This window comes from Balaenoptera acutorostrata, chromosome 3, assembly GCF_949987535.1.
Source record: "Balaenoptera acutorostrata chromosome 3, mBalAcu1.1, whole genome shotgun sequence".
Classification (NCBI taxonomy): domain Eukaryota; kingdom Metazoa; phylum Chordata; class Mammalia; order Artiodactyla; family Balaenopteridae; genus Balaenoptera; species Balaenoptera acutorostrata.
The window spans coordinates 36,229,425-36,251,745 of NC_080066.1; the positions used below are offsets into that span (position 1 = coordinate 36,229,425).

The 22,321-nt window shown below is 43.1% G+C and overlaps 1 protein-coding gene across 2 annotated transcripts in view; it reads right to left on the minus strand.

Moving 5' to 3' along the window:
• The window catches only part of SH3GL3 (SH3 domain containing GRB2 like 3, endophilin A3), a 140,756-nt gene extending 137,261 nt beyond the window's left edge, over positions 1–3,495 (minus strand). For both annotated transcript variants that reach the window (XR_009007797.1, XM_007194257.3), the window contains exon 1: positions 3,284–3,495. Coding sequence is in view for 1 of the 2 variants with exons in the window: in XM_007194257.3 (XP_007194319.2) it covers positions 3,284–3,328 (45 nt within the window). In the remaining variant the exon portion in view is untranslated. The remainder of the gene's footprint in view (positions 1–3,283) is intronic.
• Between the last annotated feature and the right edge of the window lie 18,826 nt (positions 3,496–22,321).

A 22,321-nucleotide genomic window follows, 5' to 3' on the forward strand; every position in this document is an offset into this window, starting at 1 on the left:
ACTACTGAGCCCGTGTGCCACAACTACTGAAGCTCGAGCACCTACAGCCCATGCTCCACAGGAAGAGAAGCCACCGCAATGAGAAGCCCGCGCACTGCAATGAAGAGTAGCCCCCACTTGCCGCTAGAGAAAGCCCACGTGCAGCAACAAAGACCCAATGCAGCCAAAAATAAATAAACAAATAAATAAATAAAAATTTATTTTAAAAAATACACCATTAAAAAAAAAAAGAACCCTTTTCAAGAGAAAAAAGGTATTTAATTACGATCTTGGGACACTTGGGTTATAATTCCAAATGCTGAAGGAAAGGATTAATTAAATCTCGTTATTAACTCAACTTGTACTCTTCTCATTTTACTTGATTTCCTCCTCTTTCCTGTTAGTCTCCACATGTTGCCAAAATGATGCAGAATCCCTGGGGTTTACAATTCTTCGTTCTCTGTAAAGTAAGGGGATTTTTTTTTCCTGCAGAGATAGGTAAGGTATCAAGAAAGAAGGACAGGTAACCAGGAAGTTATAAGTTATTTTACCTTGCCTATCATTGAGAAAAATCATCTCAATTTGTCATGGTACTGGTACCCTTATTTGTAAAAGGTCCACTTTATAATCTTTGTCTTTCTCTGAAATACTTTAAGTGAATTACTTAACAATTTCAGAACTGGGATATATTATATAGATACATATATAGACAGATATGTATTTTCTTGAGATATAATTTATACCATACAATTCACAACTTAAAGTATACAATTCAATGGTTTTTAGTATATTCACAAAGTTGTGCAATCATCAGCACAATCAATTTTAGAACAGACATGGCTTCTAAATCCTCTAATTCATTATACAGAGAGAAAAGTGACATCCAGATGGGTTAAGTCACGTTCCCCAGGTCACAGAGCTAGTCAGTGGCAGAGCCAGTCCTGGATCCCTGGGAAGTATTAAGCCATTGACATCATCTGGACTCCCTTTCCCCTGCCTCGGAAAGTTCTTCATGAATTAAAAACTGCTGTTAAAATGTTGTCTGAGAAGAACATCTGGCATTTTTTTTTATTGTGCTCCCTCTTATTACATTAAGCCTGGTCTAATTTCTCCACCAAATCTGTCATATTGCAAGATTTCTTAGAAAGACCCCTAGAACAGATAAAAATGTATCTATTGGGCACTTTGACCACAAAATGAAGCCCAGAGAGAATCTGTGACGTCTTTCTTTTCAGATCAAGTCACAAAAGATTTCAGCTCACGCAAAAAAAGGCTAAATTAGACCCTCCGCTCATTTCTTTTTTAATGGGCTGATTATGGGTAGTTAAACTAAACGACCTCATCACTAGCATATTATTTCACCAAGGCCAATAACTTCCTGGGATTTCAACCATTCACTCTGGTTAGTGGTCAGAAACCAATTTCAATCATCCAAGGGCTGTGTCTTGCTCATCTCTGAGATTTGCTCCCATGAAGTCCATACCCAATAAAAGAATATTTTTTCAAAAGAGGTTAGTTCCTTGCCAGCACTAAGGAAGCTAGCGTAGCAAGCCTAGCCAGCAAGTACGCTGACACTGCCCTGACCACAGCTGCACTCGCCTCCAGGCTGCCCACCCCTCAGTACTGAGCTCACAGCAGCACTTGCTGACTGTTCCCACCTTTAAATGCGCCCACCTCTCTAGGTTTCCATGACACTCCTCTCTCCTGGGTTGTACTAGTTCTCTCCTTCCTGTGCTCCTCCACCCCAAAAGTTTCACTTATTTAATAAATATTTATTGAGTGGTTACTGTTTATCAAGTCCTGGCCTAAACACTGTCACTAAGTGTGGGTGCTCCCTTCAGTCTATGTGCAGCTCACTGTGCATTTTCTCACTTTCATTTGCACTTACATTTTTAAATCTCCATTTAGGCTGGAAATCCCCCCAAACTCTGTAGTTCCAATCTTGGCCTCACCCACCGGCTCCCAGGCCAATGACATCTGAATGTCTCACAAACCTCTCAAAGTGCCCAAACCCCGCAGTGAATCCACCATCGCCCTGGTCACCTAATTGGCCCCTCATCCAGGACTCCTTATCACCCCAATAGTACCACTGTCTGCCCAGTGGCCCCAGCTGGAAACTGGGCACCACCCAGTTTCTTCATGGAAGGGATGCAAGTGAGGAAACAGCACTGAGACTGACAGAAGAGAATCCTCCAATTCCAGCTGCATTTCAGGGACCAATTTGTGGAAGAAGCAGGATGAGACCTCATCAGAAATGTGAATTCTGAATGAAATCTGTAGAACAGATCCAGCAGTGCAGGTGTGGGATAGATTTTACAATGTGAGCTCTGCCATGGCTGGAAGAGACTAAAATCTTAGAATACAAATTTGCTTGCCAACAGACACATACACACACACACACCAATTCCATGCCACCCTTCGGGTTTTCCTGTTGCCTCCGCTTAGAACGCCTATCCTTTCCACCCACACCCCCTACCACAATTCCTCCTCATACTTAATTCACAAATGACGCGACTCTTCCTCCGGGAAGCTCTCCCTGATGCCCCTACTGTATTATCTGGCATCCCCTGTGCGTGGAGGTGTGTCTAACACTATTTGTTTACGTGTCTGTCTCAGTGTCTCCCCACCAGACTGGTGGCTCTTTGCGAGCAGGAGCCTGGTGCCCAACCCCGGGCCGACACCAGGAAGACGGTGGGGAGAGGAAGGACGGCTGTGTAGCGTCCCAGCCCGGCAGCCGGACGCAGTCGGGCGGGGCCCATTTCTAGGCGCGCGGTGGGAGCGCTGCGGGGCGCGCTGCGGGGCCCAGCCGAGCGCCAAGTACACAGCATCCCGGGATCCGCCGACGCCCGCGCGACCGCCCCCAAGCGGCAGGACGTGCCCCGGGGGCTCCCAACCAAAAGGCGGGGGACTTGAGGGAGGCCCGGCCGGCACCGCACTCTCTGTGGTCCACCTCCCGGCGCGGGTTCAGTAGAGGCACCAAGCGGAGCCTCCAGGCCTCGGACGCCCACTCTCTCTCCTGCGCCCGACACCCAGCGGCCCGCCACCTCTGTGCTCTCCTCCGCAGAACCTCTCAGAATTACAGTGGCTCGGGGTGGAGCTGGGGGCCGGGGGCTGGGAAGGAGGAGGCGCCAAGGAGCGGAGGAGAGAGCAGGCGGCCCCTCACTCCACCCCCGCGCCCGCCTAGGCGGGAAGAAATGGAGCCCTAAGAGAGGCCCCTAAGGGCGCCAGAGCCCCAAAGGCCCCGGAGCCTCGAAGGGCCCGCAGCTCCCTAGTCCCCCTCCCTCTCGCCTCTGTGCCTCCCTACCTGGCTGGCTTTGTGGAACTGTTTCTTCAGCCCCGCCACCGACATCTCGACGGCGCCCGGCCGGGGCTGGATGGTCTCTGGGCTCTGCCGGGCCACGCGGCCGCGACACGCTGGGGAAGCGGGCGCCGGGGCCGGTCCCCGCGCGGCTGGGCTCCGCCGGGCCAGCCTCCCACGGTCACGGCCACAGCCACAGCCGCTGTCACACTCGCACACACGCGCACACGCTGATGGCAACACTGCGTTCCAAAGCCCCTGCGCAGCCCATTGGCCAAGCCGCGGCGGTATGCAAATGAGGCCGCTGGGGCCGCCCACGCTTCATTGTTGCGTGGAGACCCGGGACGACTGGAGCTGCTGGGAAAATGGGCCTGGGAAGCTGGACGTGGGATGTCCCGGGGTCCGGCGAGCAAAGCCACACAGGGCTGCTTGCTGGGCGTAGGACGGGATGCATCTGGCATTACGATTGCCCTGGATGGGGAGAGAGAGATCACCTTTCTATGCTTTGGGACTTGGTGCGAAACCTGCTTTTGCTCGTAGGCAATATCGCCTCCCTCAGGCGCATTTTCGGTAGGTTTCTGGTTTTTAAAAGGGACGCTCCGAAATACGCCTAAGTGGGGAGAAATGGAACGGGACAGAGGACCTGCAGAAGGAGGAATTAGTCTGTGGGCGGCTGGTCTGTCTCTTCTTAACCCCACTCGGTGCTCTGGGTACAAGCTGGTCCTCTAGGAGCCCAAGAGTTATTGGGTAATTTGTTAAATACCGCGCTCGCCTCCATAGAGCGCTGAGCCCACTGTCAACTGTATTAAGAGCAGCTATCTTCAAGGAGCCTTAAACAGCCTGCTCTGTATCCAGGGGAATTCACCCGAGGACGAATCCAGCTCCCTCGGTAACTTACCAGTTGTGTCAGTTACAGAGTGTCCTTTTTCAGAGAGACCAGAGCGCCCATGTGCGCGGAGGTCCAGCCAGGGGTCTGGAGCATCCCACTGATCTTCGTGTCAGAGCTGCGCCCAACAGGTCAGCATCTAAGCGGAATCTGGCCTCCAAAAGTCCTTAGGGCTCCCAAAAGACCTAGAACCCACTCTTAGCAACGCTTAACACTGAAAGATGCAACCCTCTTCCTCCTCCAGTCTTCACCTAAAAGAAAGAAGCTCCTCTCTCTGGACCCTCAACAGATCCCATCTGGGATGACCAAGAGCCCCGGTTTACACCTGTTCCCTGGCATCCACTCCTGGCATCCTGCGTTTCTCCAGGATAAAAGTCACACGGGCTCTCCTTGGCCATTAGCTCCCAACTCCCTTATCCCTGACTTCATCCTAGTGAGGACTGGGCTGGTAACTACATCTCCCTGTGCCTCTGTTTCCTCACTTTCCCTTTAGAGGGTGCGAACAGGAGCATTCTTCCTCTGATATGGGAGAAAACAATGAACTTAGTGAAGAAGATAAAGGCGGCCATCCAGAGGGTTAATTAGTATGACTTGCATGAGTGCTGTGGACTTGACTGGCCTACATACAGCTGACACCAGCCACAGATAGGTATCTAGAAGGTATGAGGGTGGTAACAGCTAGGTCCGAATAGCGTAGCAAGATGACCTGTCCACACTACAGGCTGAACCCCACTCAACAGCAGGCCCTGCCCCAGGGGAACTGCTACTAAGGCAGGGGCGGCTGGGGGCCAGGCCATCTGGAAGGGGCTCACGTGCCTTCTTTCTGTGTCCAAGAGTAGTCTAAGTAGAACAGGTTTAAAGGGACTTCTCCCTAAACCAGTCTGACTCCGTGCCCTTTGGGAAAGGGGGTGAGTTTTTTTTAAACTTTTTGGCCTTTTTTCCTTGGTTGATAGCATATTCCAATTCAGTTAATTTTGGTAATTTATCTTTTCATTTCATCAAGTATAGAACTGTAAGCGTATTCTCATCATTTTTTTAATGTCAGAATCGTTCATGTACGTTTTTCCTTCATAAAAGTATTTGTGATTTTTCTTAATTTTTTCTGTGATAAGACTCAGAGGTTTGCCAATTTTGTTGGTCGTTTAAAACAGTTCTTGGGACTTTCCTGGCGGTTTAGTGGTTAAGACTCCGCCCTTCCACTGCAGGGGGCACGGGTTCCATCCCTGGTCAGGGAACTAAGATCCCGCATGCTGCACAGTGCAGCCAAAATAAATAAATAAATAATTTAAAAAATTTTTTTTAAGTTCTTGAGTTTATTCATCATTGCTATAGATTTTTTTTCTCTCATTAATTTCTATCTTTATTATACATTCCTTCCTTCTGTTTTGTTCAGGAGATTGAAGTTATTCACAACAGAAACTGATCCTAAGCTGGAAAAGAATATATTGGAGAAGGATTATCAGGCAGCCCAGAGGTTCAGGGGATGTAGGGAACCAGGTGGGGGGGGGGGGGGGGGATGAGCAGGAACTAGGAATCTGAGTGGTCAGATCTCCAGCATGTCCAGGGGCAGCTTGTTGGGATGTGCTGGTTCCACCACATGTTCAGGCTGTGGCTACCAGAATGAAGGCTAAGCTGTTTCTGCTTCTTTCAGGCACTCACTCCAGATTCAAAGTTCCAGGGGGCAGCATCTGATGAGCTAAGTCTAGATGTTATGCCCTGGCTCTAGAGTCTAAGACCCACACCATGGTGGATTTCCCCAATATAGGAAGAAGCTTCAGATGCCAGGTAGCCAAAAAAAGTATCTACAAACAACAGCAACACAAATGCCCACGAATGTTTATCTGGGAACTCCTTAATCCTTTCAGTTGAATGTGTTTTATTTATTTTTATACTTTCTTGTTTTATAATCAACACATGTAAAACTATGAATTTTCCTCCCGAGTACAGCTTTGGTTTCACACTTTGTTTTCATTATGTAGTATAGTTCTTCTGATTGTGTTTTAAATAAATTTTTAATTGCAATTACAAAGAGGAAATAACTCTTTGATCCAAATGTTATTCAAGACAATTTTTTTTTTAATATTTATTTATTTATTTATTTATTTATGGCTGTGTTGAGTCTTCGTTTCTGTGCGAGGGCTTTCTCTAGTTGTGGCAAGCGGGGGTCACTCTTCATCGCGGTGCGCGGGCCTCTCACTATCGTGGCCTCTCTTGTTGCGGAGCACAGGCTCCAGATGCGCAGGCTCAGTAATTGTGGCTCACGGGCCTAGTTGCTCCGTGGCATGTGGGATCCTCCCAGACCAGGGCTCGAACCCGTGTCCCCTGCATTGGCAGGCGGATTCTCAACCACTGCGCCACCAGGGAAGCCCCAAGACAATTTTTTAAATCTTTTTAAGGTGGTTTGATTTCTCTTATTCATGATATATGAAATTTGAGACTTGTGGTACTATTGTCAAATAACATGTCTTGAAGGTTTTTTTTAACATAGTCTATTATGTTTCATTTTATAAATGTATCACAGAAGTTTGAAATAACGTGTATTCTCAGTTTCTAGGATACAGTTTTTCAGTTCATGGGTAACAGGAGCATGTGTTCTACCAAAGCTCCTAGCTCAGAGGGAGATTTCAAAGACGTGCTAGCTGGAGCCACATTGGCCAGTTCGTGGTTTGCCTTTTACATCACCATCACCCCTCCAGGACCCAAGGGCCCATAGCTCCTCAATCTGTTTAAGGAAGGAGTATACAAATGTCTTGGGCTATCTGACAGAGTTGTCTACATGGTATGAAACCAATGGGAGAGTCCTGAAGCACAAACAAGCATCACCCTACACTAAAGGATCTTTGGGCACTTGGTGGTCTTCAAGGTAAATGACAAGAGGGATGCTGTGGTTGTCTCTGGCACTCTGGACAGATGACCCATGTTCTGGAAGAGGCTTGGGTGTTCTCCTATGTTCCTTTCCTTGTAGTCCTTGGCTCTCTCCTCCATTTTCCCTTCCTTGGTCCACAGAGTACTATGCTAGTGTGCATTCACATCTGTCTGTCTTGTGGTCAGGCCAGCTTTTGAATCTAGTATTTGCAGCTCTTGTGTCTGGTCCTGTCATGAGTGTCACATTTCTCTGTGTGGGCAGGAGCAGAAGAGCCTTGGGCAGGGGACTGAGAGGGAGAGAAGCCTACTGATTAATGTCTCCGAATATTATCCCATCATGTATCTCATAAATCAAGTCTTCTGAGCTCATTGTTCAAATGCTCTGTGTCCTGATTTCTTCTACTTCACTTACCAGAGACTGAGAGAAGTAGTCTACAGTATCTTGTTACAATTATAATTATGTCTGTTGTGCCTTCATTTGGGAGTTTGCCTTTAAATATTTTAGGGCTGTCATATTTTGCCTGTGTTTGTGACTGCCATATCTTCCTTGTGGATTGGAATCTTATCCTTATAAAATAACATATCTGTCCTACTTATGGATTTTTGCTTCTATTTTACTTTGTCACATGTAATTTTTTTGTATCCCTACGTTTTGTTTGTATGTGCTTCATATGTCCTAATTGGTCCTTTTCCTCCTGTCTCTTCTTTTTTCCAGCTTTATTGAGATTAATTAACATACATGTCATATTACATAAGTTTAAGGTGTACTGTGTGATTTGATACACATATATATATTGCAAAATGATCACTACAGTAAGGTTAGTTATCACCTCATTTGTCTTTCTTTTTTCTTTTTCTTTTTTTTTTTTTGGTGACATGAGAACATTCAAGATCTACTCTCTCGGGGCTTCCCTGGTGGCGCAGTGGTTGAGAATCTGCCTGCTAATGCAGGGGACACGGGTTTGAGCCCTGGTCTGGGAAGATCCCACATGCCGCGGAGCAGCTGGGCCCGTGAGCCACAATTGCTGAGCCTGCGCGTCTGGAGCCTGTGCCCCGCGACGGGAGGGGCCGCGATAGAGAAAGGCCCGCGCACCGCAATGAAGAGCGGTCCCCGCACCGCGATGAAGAGTGGCCCCCGCTTGCCGCAACTGGAGAAAGCCCTCGCACGAACCGAAGACCCAACACAGCCAAAAATAAATAAATAAATAAATAAAAATAAGAAAATCCTTTAAAAAAAAAAAAAAAAAATCTACTCTCTCAGAAACTTTAAGTATACATCCTTTACTTTTGACCTTTCATTTTGTTTGACATGTGCTCTTATAAAGAGAATAAATTTTAATTTTGTTTGTGGGCCAAAATATGTTTTAAATGTATTTTCCTAGAGAGATTTAAAGCATTCACATTTATTATGAAAAGGATATATTTGGTCCTAGTTTTGTCATTTTATGGCATGTTATCTGGGGTTTTTTTACCCCTTCAAATAGCTCCTTCTATCACTAGTATCTATTTGCTTCAAAGGTTTTCTTTGCTTTTTCTTCCCCTTTACTTTTGTGAGTTATGTACCCAATTTTTACCCACTAGCGGTTATCATTGTTCTATAAAATATTTGAACTTATATTCTCTATCAACATCAATAATTAAACATTGTAGGGAAGCCATAGCATGATTAGAATGAGCGGTGGCCAGGGCGCATGGACTAGGGCCACCTCATCACCTCCTTCAACTTAAACCATATCATGCTCTAGCCCCAGCCAGCTGAAAAGCCTCCAGCAAAGACCAGAGTGGGTCCAGTTTCCTTTATCTGAAACAGAAAAAGAACCAGTTTGAGACTAGGATGCAGGGTGTTGGTTTTAAGCCAGGGAGGCAAAGATGGAGAGAAGACAAACAGAAATTTTGAGATAAACGAATAGCGAAATTATTTTAAATTCAAAATAAAAGTTTTCACAAGTATATATTTTCCATGATACAATAACACCTAGAGTTTGAAACTATCAAAAAGTAAAAAGGAGGAAATTTTACCTTTGGAATCACCATTGAGACAACTGCTCTTAATACTTCGGCATATTTTTCTCTTACAGCCTTTTTCCTACGCAAAATTTAAACACAGCAGGGTCATGACTATGCGTACTACTTTATTTTCTTTATTCTCTTAATTACATGAGCATTTTCTATACTGTCTAGTCTTCACACACATTATTTTCATGACAACTTAATAACCAATTATGTAGACATGTCAAATTATATTTGATCATTTTCTATTACTACTCCTTTAAAGGATTTTTCCCCCAAATTTTTCATCACTTAAATAACACTACATTAAATATCTTTTTCCATATTAGGATTACTTTCTGTATTTAAGAATAGTTCCTTAGAATGGATTCCCAGATGTGAAATTAGTGCATCAAAGACTTGAACAGTTCTAAGTGCAAATTGCCATTTATATAGCATAGTTATAATTGCTCCCACCCTCCATGGTCATTAGAGGAAAATCTTATAAAAAGGGAGGGGGTGTCAAAGAGACATGGATCTACATCTTCCATTTGCCTTGAATTCCATGACTTTAAGCCTGTGGCCTGATATAAGCTCCAGATTGCAGTTCTTGGCAGTCTTTGGAGAGCTGAGTTCAAATACTGATGTCTTAAATAATCCTAAAATGTTAGTTTAACCATGGCCTCTCAATTTCCAGCTTTACTCTTTTTTTTTTTTCTTGAAAAAAAGCTCTCACCCAGACTCCTTTCTGGGGAGGCACTCTGGGTTACTCATGCGTGAAAGGGTGGAGCTCTGGCCCATTATGTGGCATTTGTGCATTATGCCAAGTATTTAGATAGACCAGACCTAGAAGCATTCCTTCCCTCAATTTAAAATCTCCACATACCTGGTTGCGCAGAAAGTTGCGAGCATGGCTATTATTTTGCGTTCCTTATAACTTCACAGACCTTTTATTTTGCACATCTGGGAAAGATGTGTGCCCATCGATGAGGTAACAGAGCAGACATGATGAATCCCAGATGCTGAACATGGCAATTTGCCTTGAACTTGCAAGATCACAACTGGGAACAAATGTATAGATTTTCTTCACTTATTGTTTTACATGAAGCTGATGGAAAATCAATTGATGGGTTCCAGAAAAGGCCAGAGAAATCTTTCCATTTTAAAATGTAGAGGAAAAACACTGAAGTATTTTTGTGTGTTTAAAAATGAGAATTGGGTGAAGGGCTGCAATAAGCACACAGTGAAAGTAAATATAATTAACTGATGAATTAATGTCTTTCATAGTTATACACAATGCATGACTCCATTGTTCTGCACTCTAAAAATGTTCAGTTAGAATTCTGGATCATGGTGTAATGCTAATTAGAATTTGTTAATTGCATAGGTGCAGTTTTCATTTTCACATTTTACCCCAGAAGATTTACTTTTAAACAAATGCCAGGGATGTGGAATTAGTGAGTGGTGTCCTGATGGCTTTTGTAAACTACTGCTGCCACCTTGTGGTGCTACTGAGAAGTGGCAGAGGTAAACCTTTAGGAACCATAAGTTTATCAGACAGTGGTTAGTTGCATGCCATTTACTTATAATTTCAAAGTTTTTTAAGAGCACACTAGCACCTCTAGTCTTGTCACAGCAGCTCATCTGAATGGTGTTGAGTGCAAAATGTTGTTGCAGTTTGGATATCTTGAGATCCTGGATCGCTTCTGGGACTTTGGCTAATCAAGGGTTCTCTTGCAGTTCTTACTGTGTAAGAATCTCAAGAAGACCTGTTCTGTCACTAAAACCTTAACCAGAGAGGTAGGAGGAGAATAAATAGAGAATGATGGTCATGGTACTAAAGGAGGAATTTTAAGAAAGAGGAAGTGGCCAATAGAGCCAGTGGTTACTAAGCAGCCCCCTGCATCCCAATTCTATCATTATCTATCCCCTTTTCCTCAATTTATTTTTTCCTCTTTATTCTAGATACCTGATATTTTAATAATACCTAATTTTTAATTTTGTATCCTCCAACTCCACTCCCAGAATGAATAAAAGCTCTATCACACTGTTCAATAGAACTTTCCATGATGATGGAAATGTTCTGTATCTGTGCTGTCCAATACTGAGAACCACTGGACAACTGCAGCTATCAATCACTTAAAAGGTGGCAACTGTGGCCCTCAATTTCTACTTTATTTGGTTTTAATTAATTAAAGCTTAAATAGCCACATGTGGCTCGTGGCTACTGTGTTGCATAGAGCAGCTCTAGAAGGGTAAGAGATTATTCTACTCTATTTACTGCCATGCTCCCAATACCAGAAGAGGACATGGAGGCCTAGAGCCACTCCATAAGCATATTCATTTAGTGAATAAATGACTATGAAGAGGGCAGATGAAGACGCAAAGTAGTGTATTCGATTTAGCAAGAAGTTGTGTGTTTGGGGGGCGGGGGTGATTAGGGAGGAGCTGTGGTCAAAGTAGATGGAGTTGAAAAGCCAAGGAAATGTGAGAGGTTGCTGTTCGTGTTGCGTATTCAAGGTGATGTGAACAACGGTCCTGCCAGTACTGACTCCCATGGAATGGCGAGAGTCAGCTCTGCAGCCAGAGGCTGGACTAAAGGCCAGGAATCCTGCCAGGATGGTCAGCAGAGGGAGGGACCACAAGAAACAGGGTTCTCCCATAGGCACATCTGGGCGGGCATCCACAGCAGTGCTGCCATGGAGGACAGGGAATTCCCATCTGGCTGTGGCCTTGTCCATGAACCTGCAAGTTCGCCAGCTCGTTAAGTGGACCATGAGGTTAATAACAATGACCTGACAGGTGTGGTAGGACTCAGGGAAGCTTTGTCAAATGCATGAGACAGTCTCATTAGTATCATTATTTACACATGGCTTATTCCTCTTCTGGTCACTGCTCAGAGTTGCATAGAAGTCTGTGGGCCCTCACTGGCAGGAGGTTCTGGCCCTAGACCCCAGCAATCCAAGCTTGCACGTATCCTCTACCCGTCTCTACTCCAGGCACCTACTGGGACTAATGCTCTAACCGTGTCCCCATTCCCCTTGGGGAAAATGTCAAATTCCTTTTATAACATGTGCCAAATGAAGCACTGAAGGACGTTAAGACATCGATTCTCAGGACTTAGAGGTAATAATTATGGAATTGTAGATCACTGAATCATTCTAAGAAAACCCCAAAAGACACAGATATTCAATTTTAAGAAAACAATGCTTGCTGGGCTACTAAAAAGTGTGCTTTTCTCCACCCATTTTCCTATAAGCCCCCATTTTTCAGGGGATAAGTCAATCCCCAGATTGAATTCATATCCTCTTTCCACTGCCCTTGTGAGAAGAAACTGTGGTTCCCTTTAGGTGTAGGATTTGGTGCATTTACAAATGTAGCAGAAATGCCCTTAGCATCTGGTATGTCAAGAATCTCCCACTTGTTCTGTATGTGCCTCTTGTAATCATACAAGAAAAGTTTACACAGTGTCTGTGTTGATTTGTATTAGTATTTTTAAAGTCGGTTCATTGCTGTTATGATTACTGTCTATAGGGGGCAGCGAGGGACTTCAAAGTGAAACAGCAGAACTTTACGCATGGTCAAAGGTGAGATTCCACAGCTCTCTAAAGCAGTGCTTCTCAATCTTTAATGTCTACATGAATCCCCTGGGTATCTAGTTAGAATGCAGGCTCTGATTCCCCGGGTCTGCAGTAGGCCCCAAGGCCTAAGATTTTGCATATCTAACAAGCTCCCAGGTGATGCCAGTGCTACTGGTCCAGGGACCACACTTTGAGTAGCAAGGCTGTAAATGACAGTCTTATAGAGACCCCGGATGCAGCTTTTCTTATTTAACATATGCTCATTATATGAATAGTGGACATGCACCATAAACAGCTCCTTGTGTTTAAGTGAACTGGATGGATGGAAAACAACTGAGTTACAGGTATGGCTTTCCCTTGGCCATGGGGGCAACATTTTCTCTCCTGTGGCTCAGCAACTCTGCTGGTAAACTTCAGAGGCTGGTATTATTTGTCATCACCTTGGCCCAAGTGGGTGTTGGATTCTGAAACTGATTTTGTCAGATTTTGTCCAAACAGTAGAATGTGCCCTCACCCCTGAAGCATGGAACCAGTGGCCTGCAACCACCTTCTGTGGCCCGGGCCATATCAGGCCCCTGGATGTGCAAAGGGAAAAAAGTCACAGTGTATATGGGACATGCCACTGTGCACTCTCACGGCAAGCCTGTGAGATATGTACAGTCTCTCATTCAAAGCTCAGAGAGACAACGCGTCCCTAACAAGAGGTGATTGATCCATCTCTCAAACTCAGGCCTCGGAAGTCCACCCACTGGCCTGGAGAGAATCAGGACTTTAATGTGTATGAATACTCCTTGCTCTAAAGTACACTTCAGTAAAGTTCATTCAGTTAACACAAACGTATTGAGCACATGCTATGCACCTGGCCTTGTGCTGGGGGCTGGACCAGCAGAGATGAACCCATTTGTCCCGTAGGAGCAGACATTTGAAACTTTTGAGTAGGTTTCCAAGGAGAGTCTCATGCAGCCTTAGGAGAAGCTGGAGTCGAGTGAGCTGACTGGTGTCTGTCCCTACCACTGGCCCCTCAAGGTGCTTTTCCCTGACCAGGGCAGTCATATGGTATTACATAGAGGCTGGATTCCTTTGTGCCCTAACATGACCCTTATTTGTATAGTAAGCTGTGACTTTATTCTCCTCCCTACCAGACTCTGAACTGGAAAACACAGCTTAGTAAGCATGTATAGAATTGGTTAGCACCATTCCATTCTCGTGACTTTTCCTTACTCCTGACCGTTATGCACCCTCTGCCCACCCAGGCTGGGGAACAAGAGAGTTGATGCGGCTGAAGTGATGGAGGACTATGAGGGGTACTGACACACACGCTGCCACCCATCCTCTTCGTGGGCTGGAAGCTTACCTCAAGCAAGCTGCTGGAAGATGAAGCTTTGTCTGGCCCATCTCTGTACAGGCACGCGCGCGCACACACACACACACACACACACACACACTGACTAGTACAGAACCTAATGAACTCTGTCACCCCACAAAATTTGAGAAGTAAATGAGTGACTTGAGATCTCACCCGTGGGTTTGCAGATCATGAATGGATTGACGTTAAAGTTCATTAGTTTTAGGCAAAAACGACCAAAGCTGTTAGAAATCAGGATCCTGGTAACCTGTGGGAGGGGCAGTCAGGACTGAAAGGGGTCCCAGGGAGGCTTCTGGGGGCTGCTTATGTTCCATTTCTCAGACTGGGTGCAGGGTACATGAGAGGGTTCACTTTGCTAAAATACATTAAGCTGTGCTCGTAAAGTATGTGCACTCCTCTAGATGCACACACAAAAAAATACACAAAGTTCATAACTTTGAAAGATTTTCACTACATAGAACAGCCATTTTAAAAACAGGAATTAAATCATAATGCTTAAATCAATGACAATGAACAAATGCCCTGAATTTTCTCCTTTGCAGATCCATTGCTTCTTAAAAACAAAACAAATCACCAATTACCTAATCTTGGCCACCCCCATGCAATACATTTAAGGCTAGAAACTTCAAAAACAGCCCATCTCTTCTCTGTTTTCCATTCGGCTTTTGCTCTCCCCCCACTGATGCTTGTTGAACGACCTCACCTGATTTTTATATAGAAAATTGAGTCCATCTGGTGTTAGCTCCCTCCAGCCCCCTCCTGCCCACTTGAATGCGATCCTGGGAACCCACGTTTTCCTCCCCTGCTTCCCTCTGATGGTGAGGAAAAGGAGCCCCACCTCCTCTTCACCTCTCTGCAGCTCACTCCCCAGGAGTCTGGCCCTGACACACACCTCCAGGAGGGGGGCATCCCCTCCCCACAGGCAGCAAATGCTGGATGTTCCAGACTTGGCCCCAGCCCATTTGCAAGGTCTTCAGTTTCAGGAAAAGAACCTGAGCTGCTTCCCCACCCACCCCCCGAGGACATTGGTAGAATCATCCCCTGAGATCTGAGTTTACCTTTTATACAATCTTGACCCTTTGACTTTTGTCTTATATTTCCTGACTTCCAGACATATGCGGGGCCTAATTTTAAGTGGCTTTGGAAGTTTAGATGTTCAGGCTTTTGCAAATAATTTAATTTCAGGCCTGAAATGCTCAAGTTTCTCTGAAAACCTAGAACCTTTTAAACTCTTTAAACTGGGTGCTTCAGCTGTGCAGTCTGAGAGTTGGAGGCCCAGGCCTGGTCTTTCTGTCCTCCATAAAACCCAGATAAAGTGTCTAGCAGGGAAGTACCAGGTGCCACCCAATCTGGGTTTAACCTGCTGGAGGGCTCTGAAGAAGCCCAATTTGCCTAAAAGCTAAAATATCCATTCCCTTAATGATACATTTCCCCAAAATTCATAGTTGTATGATCTATTTTAGTTCACATATGATAAAGTAGTCTCTAGCCCCTACAGCATCCATGCATTCCCATGGGCACCCAACCTGGGGAGTGGAGTGTAAGCTTGCTTCCTCAACTGGACATCTTCTTCAGGACACAACCTGCACAACTGCCCATGGCACCCCTGTCCACTCTTTTGGAGATATTTTAGGTAAATTTTGATATCTTTCTGCTTCCTCTACTTTTGATCATATCAGTAACTATTTTTTAGCCACTCCTTCTAAGGATACTTCAACTTTATTTTCATGTTTATAGTACATATTTAACAAATGCCCAGAATTTATACCCAAGGTATCAGATTTATCTCTTTGAAGTGTCTTAGTTCCACTTTACTCTTTAAAAATGGGTTTTACAGAACTTGGTACACCATAGGGAATTATTAATCAAATTATATAACATACAGAAAGTTTATGCCAAATTAGTGAGGCCTGCCCAGATGGTTAGAATGAAGAGGCAAGAGATATAACATCAGTGTGCTCAGCTCCACTGCACTTTGTTTTTTGTTTTTGTTTTTTTTTTAATTTTTTATACCTTGGTATTTTCCCATATTTTGTTTTTAATTATTTATTTATTTATTTTTGGCTGTGTTGGGTCTTCGTTTCTGTGCGAGGTCTTTCTCTAGTTGCGGCAAGCGGGGCCCACTCTTCATCGCGGTGCGCGGGCCTCTCACTCTCGCGGCCTCTCTTGTTGCGGAGCACAGGCTCCAGACGCGCAGGCTCAGTAATTGTGGCTCACGGACCTAGTTGCTCCGCGGCATGTGGGATCTTCCCGGACCAGGGCTCGAACCCGTGTCCCCTGCATTGGCAGACAGACTCTCAACCACTGCGCCACCACGGAAGCCCTGCACTTTGTTTTTAAAGCTATATAAATAAATAAAAGGATTAGGCATCACAAAATACTAATTAATACATCCAACATATTTAAAATATATTTGTGGGTTTTCTGTCCTCCATTCTTTTCCTAGAGCCCATGCCTTGCAAGGCCAAGATAATTGAAAAGCATGCTCATAACATAACCCGAGTCTGGGAAGAAGGTAGACACTCTTTTTTTTTTGACATCTTTATTGGAGTATAATTGCTTTACAATGTTGTGTTAGTTTCTGCTGTATAACAACGTGAATCAGCTATATGTATACATATATCCCCATATCTCCTCCCTCTTGCCTCTCCCTCCCACCCCCCCATCCCACCCCTCTAGGTGGTCACAAAGCACCGAGCTGATCTCCCTGTGCTATGTGGCTGCTTCCCACTAGCTATCTATTTTACATTTGGTAGTGTATGTAAGTCCATGCCACTCTCTCACTTCGTCCCAGCTTACCCTTCCACCTCCCCATGTCCTCAAGTTCATTCTCTATGTCTGTGTCTTTATTCCTGTCCTGCCCCTAGGTTCTTCAGAACCTTTTTTTTTTTTTAGATTCTATATATATATGTGTTAGCATACGGTATTTGTTTTTCTCCTTCAAGGCAGACACTCTTCAGGATAATAAAATACAGGAGATATGCCAACAGCACAAGATATCTGATATATTTTAGATAATCCACCTGGAGACCAGATGACCATAATGGCCTTTTTCCATCCAACCAGCAGGATGTGAGACTCCCTCCACCCTGTCTCCAGCAATGGGCAAAAGAGAGAAATCCACTCCAAAGGACTAATCCACAGACTGACAATGCACACCAAAGGCCATGGCCAAAAGCAGCCATTTTAGGGAGAATATGAGGAATAAAAGGACTGGGGATGGGGAGTAGAGAATGGCAAGGAAGAGTTCCAAAGGAAACTGTTTCTGCTCATGTGCTGAGTAGTTATTACAGACTGAGGTCAAGCATGGAAGATATACTGAGAAGACAAATAAACATGATTGTCCATAAAGGTCCCTTAAAACTCTATGGCCTACTGCTCCTAAATGGTACATGGGCATGAACTGGGTAGACGAATCCCTACCACCCCTTTTTACTCCAAACAGATTGATTCTATCACTAGAACATAAGTTAAGAATTGACTGAAGGAGGTTTTCAGCTAAACAAAGCAGACATAACACATGTTTATCTCCACCTCTTCCCAAAATCACACAGAAGGACACTAAAAGAATTAGAAAGAGAACAAGAGAAGAGATGACAGACTAGAGATGTCAACCAAATTTGGGGAAATTGAAAACAGTTGAATAAATGGTGCTGCCTTAGCTGAGCTCTGAGAACAAAAATCTGACTGCCTGCAGAGGAGATGAAACTGGTGAAAAACTGATTCCCAGTACAGAAGCCTGGAAAGTTTCAGAAATCAAGGCACAGGCACCTTCAAAGAGAAAGAATAGGGTGGGTTTGGCAGTGCAGGGTGGAAAGCAGAACTGGTTTAAACCTCTAAAAAGGAGGAGCTGGGCCCCCAGATTCCAAGCCCAGGCCACAAAGCCACGGGAATGACCCTGCCTCTCTTTGCAGAAAACAGGAGACCCATCCTCCAGAGAGGCTGGACCAGAGAAACACTGGGAGTGGAGAAGTAAAAGTGGGTGAGGCCCTCCTTCCCCCACCCCACCCCTACCCAGTTCTGAGAATGCTGGCTCTAGGAGGGCTGTCTCTAAGGGAAAACCATGGAACTGATAGATTAGTTGGTGTGTTTGACTGCATAAGAGGACTGTTAGAGTTCTTTTAGAATGTTTGGGGCTGAATCAATAATAAATAACTGCTATAAAACTAAGTGAACAAAAAATAAGGCAATTATTTAAAATGATATAATAAGGGAAATAAAATCATAATACAGGGACTTTCCTGGTGGTCCAGTGGGTAAGACTCTGTGCTCCCAATGCAGGGGGCCTGGGTTCAATCCCTGGTTGGGGAACTAGATCCCACATGCATGCTGCAACTAAGAAGCCCTCATGCTGCAGCTACAGAAGCCCACAGGCCACAACGAAGATCCCGAGTGCCACAACTAAGACCCGGCACAGCCAAAATAAATAAATAAATATTTTTTAAAAATCACAGTACTGGTATTATGATACCAGTACATGGTATAGCTGTGAACAATATTTGCATAATTATAATAATGACAATACAAAAAAAAAAAAATTATCAGTGGCCGCTAAGACCGGAGGGTGAAAGTTTAACAAGGAACTAGTATTTACATATTCCCAAAGTACATATTTCCCCACAATACATTTTTTAATTGCAAGAGGAAAAATATGAATTTTACAATAGACAAATGGTCCTCAAAGTGTAGTCTGGGGTTCCTGGAAGTCACTGTGGGATATTCCAAAGTTTACATGACGTGTAACAGGTTGAATGCCAAAGCACAGATGAGAACCTGTAGTCCTCCATTAAGCCTACATTAAAGAGATTTGCAAAAAAAAAAAAAAAAAAAAAAAGTAGAACTACGCCATTCTCATAAAATTTCTTTGTTTTGGAAAATATAGTGATTTTCATAAAAATCTGTTATGCTAACACATAAAGGATTTATTATTGTATCTTTTGGTAACAGATTTATTGGCTATAACTCACATACCATACAGTTCACCCATTTAAAGTGTACCAATTGAATGGTTTTTAATAGATTCACAGAGATGCGGACATCACCACACTCAGTTTTAGAACAATTTCATCACTCCAAAAGAAACCTTTAGCGATCACCCCCAAGTCCCCCATCCTCCCATGCTAAGCAACTATTAATCTTTCTGTCTCTATAGATTTGTATATTCTGGACATTTCATTTAAATGGAATCATACAATCATATATCTTCTGTGTCTGGCTTCTTTCACTTAGCATAGTGTTTTCAGAGTCCATCCATGTTGTAGCATGCCAGTAGTATTTCATTCTTTTTATCATCAAATAGTATTGCACTGTATGGATATACCCCAATTTGTTTATCCATTCATCTGTTGACTGACGTTTGCATATTTTCCACTTTTTGGCTACTGTGACTAATGCTGCTGTGAACATTATGTGCAAATTTGTGTGGACAGATGTTTTCAATTCTTTTGGGGATACACCTGGGATTGGATTTGCTGGGTCGATGTTTAACCATTTGAGGAATTGCTAGATTGTTTTCCACGGGGTCTGCTCCATTTTACATTCTCACCAGCAGTGTGTAAGGGTTCCAATTTCTCCACATCCCTGTCAGCAGTTGTTATTATCGGTCTTTCTGATTATAACCATGCTAATGGATATGAAGTGGCATTTCACTGTGGTTTTGATTTGCATTTCCCTGATGGCTAGTGATGTTGATCCTCTTCTCAAGGGCTTATTTGACATTTGCATATCTTCTTTGGAGAGATGTCTATTCAGATCCTTTGCCCATTTTAAAATTGAGTTGTCATTTTATTATTAAGACTAAAAATTCTTTATATTTATATTCTAGATACATGTCCGTTGTTAGATATATGATTTACAAAAACTTTCTCCCATTCTGTGGGTTGTCTTTTCACTTTATTGCTCCCAGTTAAGATGGTGTCCTTTGAAGCACAAAAGTTCTTAATTTTGATGATGTCCAATTTATCTGTTTTTTCTTTTGTTGTTTGTGCTTTTGATGTCACATCTAAGAAATCACTGCCTAATCCAAGTTCACAAAGATTTACCTGTATGTATTCTAAAAAGTTTTATAGTTTAGTTCTTAGGTTTGGGACTTAGACCCATTTTGAGTTGTGTCTTTTTTTTTTTTTTTTTTTTAATGGGCAAAGTAGGGCTCTGATTTCATTCTTTTGCATATGGATATCTGAGTTGTGCCATTTGTTGAAAAGACTGTTCTTTCCTCTCTGTGATTATTTTGGCTCCCCTGTTGAAAAACAATTAACCATGGATGTGAGGGTTTATTTCTGGACTCTCAATTCTAAAAAAAAAAAAAAAATCACAGTACTGGTATTATGATACCAGTACATGGTATAGCTGTGAACAATATTTGCATAATTATAATAATGACAATACAAAAGATTAATTTGACAAAAACTATATAAATTGGGAAGATGGGGAGGGGCATGTATGGTGGTTTAGGAAACATAATAGTATTTTAATAGTAGGAAGTCAATAGATGACTTCTAAAATTTAAAAAATCACAACTAGTAATATAAGCATGTTGTATAGAAATAACAAAGTTTAAAAAGAGAGAAAGAGAAGAAAAGGCTGAAAGATTTAAAAGCATGTATTCTGAGTGGTGGAGATGGGGAGCAAAAACTGAGGTACAGGAAGCCTGGGGTAAAGGACTGCTTCCTTTCCTGTAAGGCATGGACTATCATTTGACTTCTAAAATTATGTACACGTACTGCTTTAGTAAGAATTAAATTACATTTTTAAAAGGAATTTGTTGGACATTCTTCAGAATTAGGTGTGCGTGTGCTCTGGGTTGAGAGGGAATTAGACCACCTCTTTGCTCCCCTAATCACCAGCAGATGTGTGGATTTCTTCAGAGTCTGAGAGAGGGATTATAAGAGACCACAACATGGACAACAGCCTAGCAGCTGACCAGTGAGACTGATTTGCTTAACTGGCTGCTTCATTCTTCCCTCCAACCTAAAGGCCATAGATGTCTGGGATTATGGAACTGTGGTGCAGTGCCTGCTATGCCCATTTGAACTCCATAAAACTTAGTCAAGAGGTTCCTGCTTTGGCAGCTGAACAATGGTTTTCAGGGGTATAAGTATCCCCAGCACAAATGGTAATGTTGCTTGGAGGGGAAAAGAGATTTAAGTAGAAGCAACAATGATATCTGTGCTAGAGCTCGGAAGGGCACCCAATTTGGAATGGATGTGTCAACTGAGGACTGGGATCACACCTTATTTTGCAACATAGAAGACACTTCCTATTCAGGCCTCCCAGAGGAGATGCTAGGGGAGGCGGCCTAGAAACTAGTGTGTACACCTTCGTTGTGTGGTGCAATTAGAGGGACGGCAAATTCTTGGAAAAAATGGAGCTGGTCTTCCACATGTGCTGGTGCAGTGACTAGGCAGGCTTCTGGGGGGCTTAATTAGTGTGTGCATGGTATAGTTTTTCATCCTTTAGTTTTAACCCATGTATGTCTTTATTTTAAAGTAGGTTTCTTGTAGATAGCATATAGTTGGTTTTTTTTAATTCAAGCTGACAATCTCTGACTTTTAATTGGAATGTTTAAACCATTACACTTAATGTAATCATTAATATGGTTGGGTTTATATCTACTATCTTGCTATTTGTTTTCTATTTCTCCCATCTGTTCTTTGTTCCCCTTTTCCATTTTTCCTATTTTCTTTTGTGTTAATTAGGTACTTTGGGGGATTCCATTTTGTTTTCACTATTGGCTTTAACTATAGCCCTTTGTTGTATTTTTTTAGTAGTTGCTTTTGGGTTAAAATATTCACCTCTAATATGATAGTCTACCTACAAATAAAATTATACTATTTTACTTATTATACATATTATACATGAAGCTTAAAAGAGTGCACTTCTATTTCCCTGTCCTATCCGTGTTATTTTTATCATACTTTTAAATTCTACGTATGTTATAAATACCGCAATACATTATTATTGTATTTGCTTTAAATGGTCAATCATCTTTAAAACAAAATTTCAGATTAAAAAATGTATTTTATATTTACTCACATATTTACCATTTCTAGGGCTCTTCTTTCTTTTGTATAGATCTCAGTATCAATTTGGTGTCATTTTCCTTCTGCCTAAATAACTTCCTTTTTTTGCTCAGATCTACTGGCAATGAATATCTCAGCTTTTTTGTGTGGAAAAGTTTTTATTCCACTTTCATTTGAAAGATATTTTCAAAGATATTTTTGAAAGATATTTTCACTAGGTATAAAATTCTAGGTTTACAGTTTTCTTTCAGTGCTTTAAAGATGCCATTCCATTGTCTTCTGGCTTGCATCTCTTCTGACCAGTAGTCTACAATATTTCTCTTTGTTCATTTGTAT